Here is a 10452-nt window from a genome sequence, read left to right as displayed (position 1 = left end):
CAGACACAGACACACAGACACACACACACACACACACACACACACACACACACACACACACACACACACACACACACACACAGACACACACAAGAACACAGACACAGACACAGACACAGACACACACGCACACAGACACAGACACAGACACAGACACAGACACACACACACACACACACACACACACACACACACACACACACACACACACACACACACACACACACACACACACACAAACACAGACACAGACACAGACAGACAGACAGACAGACAGACAGACAGACAGACACACACACACAACGGAAGTCAAAAAGGGGAGGGGCTGGCTGCGCGAGACGATACGTCTTCCTGTCCAAATCTACAAATCCGAAACTCACACAATCTACTTAATCACAGCAATGAAACTACGTCCTCACATGCAATGAAACCATATATATCGTCTCTAATCGGGTAATACACAACAGCTGCACATACAACAAAAATGCGCGGGAATTTTGTGTAGCTAGGCTAGGAAAGCTAAGAAAGCGCTCATATTTTGCTCTCCTATAATAACCTACGTACACCACAGTTGATACTGAAAACTTACCTTTCAATCGTCTTTCGTTCAATTAAACAGCGCACTGGATTTTGGGAATTGATATTAAATCGGCGCTACACGGGTCTGAGAGGCCGAGGCTACAATTAAAAACCCCTTCACAATTTGTATATCTAAGCGCTGCACAGGAGTTATATTACGGTAGATGCGTGCGCTTGCTATATTTTATATTTTCGCTGTGACGTAAAGCTCAAGAGTTTGTCAACATGCTAGACTCATTGGACTGCAAAGTATTGTTGTTGTCATTTTAGGAAATGTGTGTTGACAGACAGATAGACAGACAAACAGACGAACAAATACATTAAAATTAAACGACAATATTAATTAAATTGGTTTACCTGCTCTAGTAACTTTATGTGCTACAGAACCATATTGTCTGCATTGTATCTCTTTTGCTACCCCAACTACACATTAACAACAGAACATGTCATGCACCTCATTCATTTGCAACCATTCTCTTTGTATTACATCCTTTCACACATGTTGATATCAATCAACATAACCAATAAATACATATTTGTGCTGTCTGTCTGTCTGCATTCACTTTGTCATTTTTCCTTTTTCTATCTCACGTACCCTTCATGTTTCACAGACAAAATTGTATCTGCTGGTCATCCCAGTTATGCAAGAGTTCTTGGTGATTGATTGTTTTATACTACAGACGTGTTATGACATTCGTGACAGTTTGGTTTTGTGGAAGAATATTGCAGTATCCGATGGAGACAACCAACTGGTTGAGTGGCTATCAATCCACCAATATTCCTCAACATGATCATTCTCGACTTCATTGAATACAGAAAGACATGCAATTGTGATGACTTGAAAGGCAATTTGTGTTACAAAACTCTCACACATCAGAGTGGATCAATGACGTTCTGTATTGCTTGTTGTGGATCGACAACAGAGTTGTTGCTGTACACTACAAGAGTGCATGTGTCAGCCCACATATACATTAGGTACAATATGTGACTTGCACTGGTGGTATTTGCGGTTATCATTACACAAGACCTTGTTGGTGGATCCTACTAAAATAGGGTGTAAAGCCTCAGGTGTGTGTGTGTGTGTGTGTGTGTGTGTGTGTGTGTGTGTGTGTGTGTGTGTGTGTGTGTGTGTGTGTGTGTGTGTGTGTGTGTGTGTGTGTGTGTGTGTGTGTGTGTGTGTGTTAATTGTAAGTATACTAAATATATTACATGCAGCCTACGACATCCGCTTCCTCAGGAAAGACGAAGTGCACACTCATTACTCCTTGCAGTTTAGTAAGTAATTAAGTAATTATAGTATGCTGCACGTTGGTGCCAAATGCGGACTTGCGAGAGACTTGCCTGGTATAAGCACGGGAAACTCCCTCGTGATGCGGGAGAGTTGGCAGGATTATCGTGGATATCCTAGCTTGTTGGTCGTGTGTGCATATGGTGCAGTGTTAGTGATATATATCTCTACGGAACAGACACATGCACGTGCAGTGTCTTTATCTCCTCTGTAGAGCGAGTCACGTGCTGCAACAAACAATGATGCAACACAGAAAAGGGCAGAAGAAACCCTTAGTGTCTTGCAAGGCTAGCAGGCTGTACCATGCAGCATACTAGCGATAGACATAGACACGAGTTTACGCGAAGTAAAATAGAACACTAGCTAGATACTTATTATTTAGCATTTTGCGTCTCTAGACAAACAGCGCAAAATCGTAGGAGGCGTAGGGTTCATGACGAAGACCAATTGGTGATCGGAAGTAGGAGTGAAAGGTAGTAGATAACGGCGTGATGCAATCCGGTTGGTGATTGTGCGTTTTTGCATTTCAAACGCATCAAGCTCGTCGACGAGGGTCTTTACAGTAACAGCGAGATCCAAAACTAGTCTAGCTACGCCCTAAGGTGAGAAGTGCATGAAGAATTCTAATGCAAGCTGTAGAACCCGAGTTGTTACTGGGAATCTAATACACGGGGTCGTTTGCGAGTGGATTTTCGAAAGCAAATGCACGGAATGGTTCTCGCTAATATCCATCTCTAGAGTAGTCTAGATGTATTTAGTCTAACTAAGCAACTGAAAGCTATATATAGTATGTCGACTGCATGGCTTAAGTGTTGTCTACGTGCTATCCTCCATGCCTGCATGTTGGACGTAACATACTTACGATATTTTCTCTAGCTAGACATTCGTGATGATCTTAGCTAATATGGCTAGAAATCCTAAGGCCTGCATGGCATTTGGTATATGCGCTACATATCTAAAGGAAAGGGAAGGCTAGGACTCGGAGTATGCGATGACGTACATTGAGATTGACGTTTGTGATGTCATGGTTCAAACGAAAGAAACTCCCGTAAACTATTTTGTTAGATAACCGAATGCATGTGGTCAAGCTGGAACACTCGTCCTTGCCAACATTTTTCATTAGCCGTGTACGCATCTAGCAAGATTATGTGTATGTATAGTGGGTATGGTTGGATTGTTTTGGGTCTGGACATCAAATTTTCGTGACGGTATTCCAATTATTACTTTTACTTGAGAGCAACGAATGCTTTGTGTTACAGTTACACTATTGATTAAAATTATACTTATTTTGTCTCTAGCTACTATAGCAAGGGACTTTGCTGTGTGTCCTATTTTCCTCTGTAATTATCTTCAAGTGTTCTTGCAGTGTGAGCGCACCTTAGTGTTACTGGTAGTAGACTCTGCTTGAAGAGACTGGAAACGCCCAATGGAAGCCCTTAATTTATTAATTTGTTTGTGTACACTGATATGGGTGTGGTTGCTTTTACCATCTATATCTACCAACATAAGGATCTTGCCAGCAATTTTTATAGAGATTATTATTAGTATGTTATATAATTCAAGGCCTAACATCCTTAATATACTTAGTCAAATAATAATATACATGAATAACACTCTAAATCTTGTTACAGTACAATAGCTCTACATTACATACACATTTTATGTTGTTAATTCTATTTGTTATTAATCATATGGTGTTTATGTAATCAATTATGAATTTAGTCATCATGAACTTATTGATCATTTGTTTCTAGGTTATTGCATCATTGACGTAGAGATGGCAAAACGAGATCATTTTGATGTGCTGATTGTTTGTCCTCAGGAGTCAGAGCTGCAGGCTGCACGTCACGTGTTTGAACACAAGACAAACAGCAAGTTTGAAGGAGCTCACACTGATCTCCCTTACAACCTTCGTTTATGTCGTGGGTGGAATGATTTGCCTTTGAATGTTGCCATGGTGGCTCAGGTGGGTTCGGGTCATATTGAGTGTACGAAGCTTGTTCCTGATCTGGCAAAACATTTTACTGTTGGTTTGATTGCAATGACGGGCACTTGTACTGGAGAAGAAGACAAGTACAGAGGAATAGAATATGGGACAGTTGTGGTTGGCAACAGAACAACAACAGAATGTGGAGGGTTAGAGAAGGAAGATGGAACAGTTCAATCTCGTGTTTGTTACAAGGAATTGGACAAACGGCTTTCTCCTGCACTGAATGAGCTTGTGGAAATGAGAGAAAGTCACAAGTGGTCATCATATGTTCCTGCTGTAGTATATCGTGCCAGTCCACGATATGTGAAGGAGCTGCTGTTAGAGTGTGTGTTAGATAATGAAGGTATCAGTAAGAGAAAACTTCTTACAGTTGTGGAATCCAAACGTTTAAGTTTGACCAAACTTGACATTGATGAGGTGCTAGACAAGATGCAGAAGGAGCATGAGCCATTGGTATGTGTAGAAGGCAAGCGACGGCAATACAAGGCAACCGAAGCAGGAGAGTTGTATGCTAATGACCAAACGGGATTTACACTTGAAGACAAAACTTTTACTGTTGTATTTGCATCAATAGGATCAGTTTTCATGGACACTGAGAGACTTGACATGACAAAAGTGAGACAACGAATGGGAGATCACGACATCAAAGCTATTGATAAAGAAGCTCATTCATTCATGGAACAAGCGACAGACAGTTTCAGTCCTGGATTAGCTGTTGTGATGAAGGGAATATGTGACTACGGAAGTGAGAGCAGCAAACTGATGTATTTTGAAGCTTATGCTGCTGCCACTCCAGCTGCATTTCTGAGACATTTCATCACTGAAAAGAAGTCTGTGATCAGTACGTGATGTTGAGAACGATATGCAGGCAGTTATGTGAAAAAATATTTTATTCGTTTTATTGTTTGTAGGTTCTGGGTCATTGCAGGCTCAGCTGTTTGATTTGTGTGACATTGTGGGTGAGAAGTGGCGTGATTTGGCCGATCGTCTCAAGATGAGCAGATATGATGTTGAGATGATAGAACTGGAGGTTCATACAAAGAAGGAACGAGCATTTATGATGCTATGCAAATGGCAGTCGATGGTAGGAGACAATGCAACTGTAGAGAAGGTAAAAGCTGAACTAAAAGAGATTGAAGAGCAGAAGAAGGAAGAAGCCATTGCAAGTAAGAGACTATAATGTTGTGATGTTGGTGTTGTAGATTTGTATTTTATATTCATGTTTTCAAGCAGCTTTACAAAGTCTAGAATAGTCTGGTTTTGTTACATTTCACTGGAAGCTTATATTGGATGTAGTTGTGTTATATTATCTTATTTATATTGTTTGCTGATTGTTGAGCTGAGATAACTTTACTAACAATTGTAAAATATAAATCACAGCAATATTTGCACCATTATTGTGTGATCTCTTACTTGTGTGTTAGGTATAGTGTTTCCCAATGAGCTAATGGAAGAAAAGCAATTTTGTGGTCGCAAGAAAGAGTTGACAATTTTGTCCAACACAATGTGGGGAGAAAAGGCTGCACAAGTGTCTACGTCATTGAAATTCTGCTGTGTGGTGTGTTTACATGTCAGTGTCAATGAAACATTTGATATCAACCGATTGTTTTGTGTATTGCATTTAGGTGATCAAAGGAATGGGCGGAGTGGGGAAATCCTCTTTGGCAGCCAAATATGCATTTGAATGTAAACATCTGTATAGTGATGGAGTGCTGTATTTCAATGCAGAATCATGGGCAACACTGACAAACTCAGTCATACACAATGTAAACACATTGACTCACATTACTGGTAGTTTTGTGTTAACAATGAGCACATTGTCTGTTTGCAGCTCACAGTTTTGTCTTTAAGTTTTCCTTCTGTTTCACGTTCTCAAAGTCGATTTGATGAGCTAAAGAGCAATCCATTAGAAGACAAGAATGCAGTGCTGCTTAACCACATTTCCAAGCTTCCTAAGATGTTGCTGGTGTATGATGGTGCAGATGATCTCTCTTTTCTGCCTAAAATTCTTCCTCGTTCAACTGCTCGTGTGCATGTATTGATCACAACTCGATGTGATGATTGTTGTGTGTTACAGAAATCACTAAATCATGTCATCTCTCTTGGTTGTTTGGAAGCCGAAGATGCCGTGGCAGCCGTAGCCATGTGGTCTGGTCGTCAACCATCCAACAGTCAAGAAACAGCGGCAGCCACCAAATTGTCAGTTGAATCTCCCATAGAAAAGCTACCAATTGCTCTTGCTCATGCAGGCACGTATATGCGAAAGGCACATCTAAGTTATGAGGAATATTACAAACTGTTGAAAAGAAATGAAGTTGAACTTGAGGGTTTGGCATTGGATCTTGACAAACTGTTGCATTACTTTAGAGCAAGTCGTCTACGTGAAGTGCTAATGAAAGCTGATGTAACTCAGCCTCCTGATTTGAAACGGTTGAGTGACAGGAATATTGATGAGTTGGATATAAGTGAACGTGACAAAAATGTTGTAAAAAATGTGAGAAATTTTATGATGTCTTGTAGTCATGCTCATCTGACGTGGCAGATGGACATTGAGTTGGTTGCAAGAGAGAATGCCAAAGCGTTGTCTCTACTTGAATATGCATCATTTTTGTCTTCAAGAGACATTCCAGAGAAGCTGGTTCGTCCTCTTGTGTTTGGTGAATGTGCCAATTATGAATACAGTTTGTGTGTCTCAAGTTTGTCTTCACACAATTTAGTTGAATGGCACGAGACAGCAGAAGGTTACACTTTGAATATTCATGCATTGGTGCAATCAACAGTGATGGAACGTGTCAAGCAGCAACCAGATGAGTTTGAACGTAAAATAACTGATGTTTGTAAAAATATGCTGTCTCATATACCGGACACTGAAATGGACTTAAATTGTGTTCCAAGTGATGTGCGACTTCAACTTTCTTCTCACTTGTGTTCATTGGCTAAGTATGTATTGGTAGCTGATGTAGAAATACCAACTTGCTTGCAGTTGGTTAGGTGGACGTGTGCTACATTTATGCCGTACCAGTCTCCTGACACATCATATTATTTGTGTGAAAAATGGTACCACAAAGTGATGCAGTTGGAAAGTTTTCCACTTGCTGTCAAACGCGAATGGCTCATAGAAGGTATAACTTCATCTTCACTTGTTGATTCAGATGTGTTGTGTATTGGTTATCACTTTGTGTTATTTAGCAAGTAATCTTTTGAGTAGGGCATATTTTCACAAGTCGAAAACAAAGCAATCGTTAGATTTGAGTCTGATAACCAAGAAGATGATTGATGAGTTAAAACCAGATGAGAAGAAAGAAATATATGAATGTCATGTTACAGGTAAGATAAGACATTTGATGATGTATTTATAGACCAGGAGTGCATCTGTATTGTTGAGAATTTCTTGATGAATTTGTTTGATGATGTCAATTTCAGTACTTTATAGTTGTTTGAAAACAATTAATTTAACAAAGTTAGAAAGTTCATACAACAGAATATGATGTTGTGTGATATTGAATTATAATTTTGTTTTGATCAGCTTGAGGTAAGTAGTTTTGTTGAGACTGGAATTTCATTGTTTGTAAAGATTTTGACGTGTTTTTCTTTATTGATTATGATAGTCAGATTTATAGATCATTATTGTCATTGTTACAAGTACCCAATTGTATTGCTAGTAGTTTGTATATTTTCTGTAATTATTACATTTTAATTTATATTTTGTTTTATTTTCTTACTGTAATTAACTGTTTGTTGTAGTGTTGGAGATTATTCTTCATTGCTGTCACCAACTAAAGAAATTTGAAGAAGAAAAATTTTATCTGAAAGAGCTGATGTTGCTGACGAGAACTTCTGGAGAACAACTTGGAGCTGAATTTTCTTTAAGTATTAAATTGAAGACAAATTTGTTTAGTCTATGTAGTGTTTGGTGCAATGGCAGTTTATTTATTTGTTAGCTAAATGCAACATGGCAGAGAGCTACTTTAAGAGGGGTGAACAAGACAAAGCAATGAAATTATGCCAACAAGTGATGGAAAAGTTAAATGATATGGAGGAGTACGATGAGATAATAGGTAAAGAATTTGAATAATAAATTTTCTTATAGTTGAATGTAATTCTGTGGTAAGTCAAAGTTTTATTAAATTAACCTCATACTGTGATTTCTGTTATATAGTGACATCAATATTAGCAAGATGTTTTTTATCTTTTGGAGAATTTGAAAAAGCAGATGATTTATTGGATAGGTCATGGAAATTGCTTTCCAGAGTTGATTATTACAATTCTATTTATGAGCGTCATGTGGGTGAGATATTTTGTATATTTGTAATTCTCATAAATCAATTTTTCACTATTTGCTTGTAAAATGGAAAGCATCTAGTGCTTGTCATGCAGTGACAGCAATATTAGTTAAAGAGTGTGAGGGTCAACTGTATTGAGATGTGCAGAATCTTTCATTATGGTTTTATTGTATATCACGTGACATGTTGTATTTGTGTGAAATTAAAACTTAAAAAGCATGCGTTTATGATAGAGAAAGTGTTAATGGAAACTCAAAGCCATGATAGTTGACTTGAATGACACTCTGTATATATGATTACAAGGATACGTTATATTGTATGTAGAATGAAAGTGCAGATAGACAGTAAAATTATGATTTTGTTTTTGCTCATGTCTTTATGTAGTCATGTGTCTCAAGTGTGACTGTGAGATTACAAGACCTAATGGATCAAAACACAAGCTTACTGAAGCATTGGAAATGGCAAAATCAGCTTTGTCTATTGCTCAGTCTTTCCTACCATCAGAAAGTTCAGAGAGTTTCTGTTGTACGTGAATTGATTGTTAATATGTTTTGTGTACTACTGAAGTTATTTTGCAGTTTTTTTATAATTCTGGTTATTGTAGGTAAACTGCTCATTGCTAGATGTAACAGGAAATTAGAAAACATGGAAACATGCATTGAACAACTGAAAGAGATGAGGAATGTTGAGGGGGCAAACATGCCTGATTCACGTAGCAATGTGTGTAGAGGTCAGTATAGTTCTGTATCTGTTAACGTTTTTGTTTTACAGTAATGCTTTAACTTTTATTTATGTTATGCAGTAATAAGAGAATTAGGAAGCATACATGAGGAGAGAGGTGATTTAGTTGAAGCTCTGGCATGTTATAAGGAAGTATTAGAGCTGTACCAGCAGGAGGACATTTCTTATCATGTGGACATTGCTGATAGTTTGATAACATTCTTGACTCAACATGACATCATATTAAAGGTTGTATGTTTTCTGTTCAGCTCTCATGTTGATTGGTGCAATATATTATAAGATGGGCAACATCACTAAAGCTGTAAAGCATTTAGAGCAGTCTATAGAATTTAGAGAACAGAAGCAGTTATCACATTGTGGTGAAGCTGGTCAATGTATGCAGTAATATGCGTATTAAATGTTTATTATATCTGTGTGTTTGCATTCCAATTGTATTTGTGTTGTAGGTTATAAAATTCTTGGAATTTGTCATTTACCGACAGTAGAAAGACAGACAACATTTGAACAAAAACTACAAATTTTTTATCAAGCACGAGAGGCATATACTAAATCTCTCAACATACTGTTATTTTATTCAAATTGTGATCAAGAAATATTGGATGGTGAGATCTTTTCTAGTATTTGCTTTGCAGTACATAATAACTTTACTGATTACAGTGTTGAGGCGTCTTGCTGCTACATATGACATGAAAATTGATGAAAAGACTATAGATGAGAAGGCCATTAGTATGAGCTCTGTGATGTCTAGTTGCTAATATTTCTATTGTTGATGCATTTATTCATGTATGTGTAGTGCTAAAACTAATAGCAAGGAAAGCATATACTTGGAGAGATTATGCCAGAGCTAAAGATTTGTTCTACATGCAGATGAAAGTTGAAGCTGCTACAATGGTTTTACAGCCAGTACAAAAAGCTATTGGTATACAGTTGATTGTTTGTATATGGATATTAGGTGTGAAGTGTCTAGGTAATATTGACTGTGTTATGTGAGAAGACTGTGCTTTAATATATTGTTAATTATACGTGTGTGTGTGTGTGTGTGTGTGTGTGTGTGTGTGTGTGTGTGTGTGTGTGTGTGTGTGTGCGTGTGCGTGTGTGCCTGTGGTGTGTGTATGTGTGCCTGTGGTGTGTGTGTGTGTGTGTGTATGTGTGTGTGTGTGTGTGTGTGTGTGTGTGTGTGTGTGTGTGTGTGTGTGTGTGTGCGCCTGTGGTGTGTGTGTGTGTGCGTGTGTGTGTGTGTGTGTGTGTGCCTGTGGTGTGTGTGTGTGTGTGTGCGTGTGTGTGTGTGTGTGTGTGTGTGTGTGTGTGTGTGTGTGTGTGTGTGTGTGTGTGTGTGTGTGTGTGTGTTGCTATTGGTCAACTGGTTAGAGATTGCATTTGGAAAATGAAAACATCCTGGACATTGCAGGGTTGCAGGTTCAAGTCACAGTGATGGCGAGCTATGGCATAATATTCCCTTAAGCAAGAAACTTACACACAATTGCTTCTCTCTACTCAGGAGTATATATGAGTACCTGGTCATTGACTGGGGTGGACATGACTGCTTGCTTGGCAGTAACATCATGCAGCAG

General features: G+C 38.5%; 1 protein-coding gene across 1 annotated transcript in view; it reads left to right on the top strand.

Annotated features, from left to right (window-relative positions):
• The first annotated feature begins 2412 nt into the window (after positions 1 to 2412).
• Positions 2413 to 10452, top strand: part of LOC134181108 (uncharacterized) — a 9298-nt gene continuing 1258 nt past the window's right edge. Inside the window, exons 1-17 of the mRNA XM_062648313.1 lie at positions 2413 to 2469; positions 3622 to 4698; positions 4769 to 5023; positions 5282 to 5415; positions 5483 to 5623; positions 5689 to 6979; positions 7047 to 7184; positions 7602 to 7727; positions 7799 to 7915; positions 8017 to 8145; positions 8525 to 8665; positions 8745 to 8870; positions 8943 to 9068; positions 9130 to 9255; positions 9328 to 9483; positions 9539 to 9607; positions 9675 to 9800. Of these exons, the coding sequence (XP_062504297.1) occupies positions 3645 to 4698; positions 4769 to 5023; positions 5282 to 5415; positions 5483 to 5623; positions 5689 to 6979; positions 7047 to 7184; positions 7602 to 7727; positions 7799 to 7915; positions 8017 to 8145; positions 8525 to 8665; positions 8745 to 8870; positions 8943 to 9068; positions 9130 to 9255; positions 9328 to 9483; positions 9539 to 9607; positions 9675 to 9800 (4255 nt within the window). The 5' untranslated portion in view covers positions 2413 to 2469; positions 3622 to 3644. The remainder of the gene's footprint in view (positions 2470 to 3621; positions 4699 to 4768; positions 5024 to 5281; positions 5416 to 5482; positions 5624 to 5688; positions 6980 to 7046; positions 7185 to 7601; positions 7728 to 7798; positions 7916 to 8016; positions 8146 to 8524; positions 8666 to 8744; positions 8871 to 8942; positions 9069 to 9129; positions 9256 to 9327; positions 9484 to 9538; positions 9608 to 9674; positions 9801 to 10452) is intronic.

The sequence above is a fragment of the Corticium candelabrum genome, chromosome 6 (genome assembly GCF_963422355.1).
Source record: "Corticium candelabrum chromosome 6, ooCorCand1.1, whole genome shotgun sequence".
Classification (NCBI taxonomy): Eukaryota; Metazoa; Porifera; class Homoscleromorpha; order Homosclerophorida; family Plakinidae; genus Corticium; species Corticium candelabrum.
Note: the sequence above shows the minus strand (reverse complement) of the source record. Positions and strands in the feature narration are given on the sequence as shown.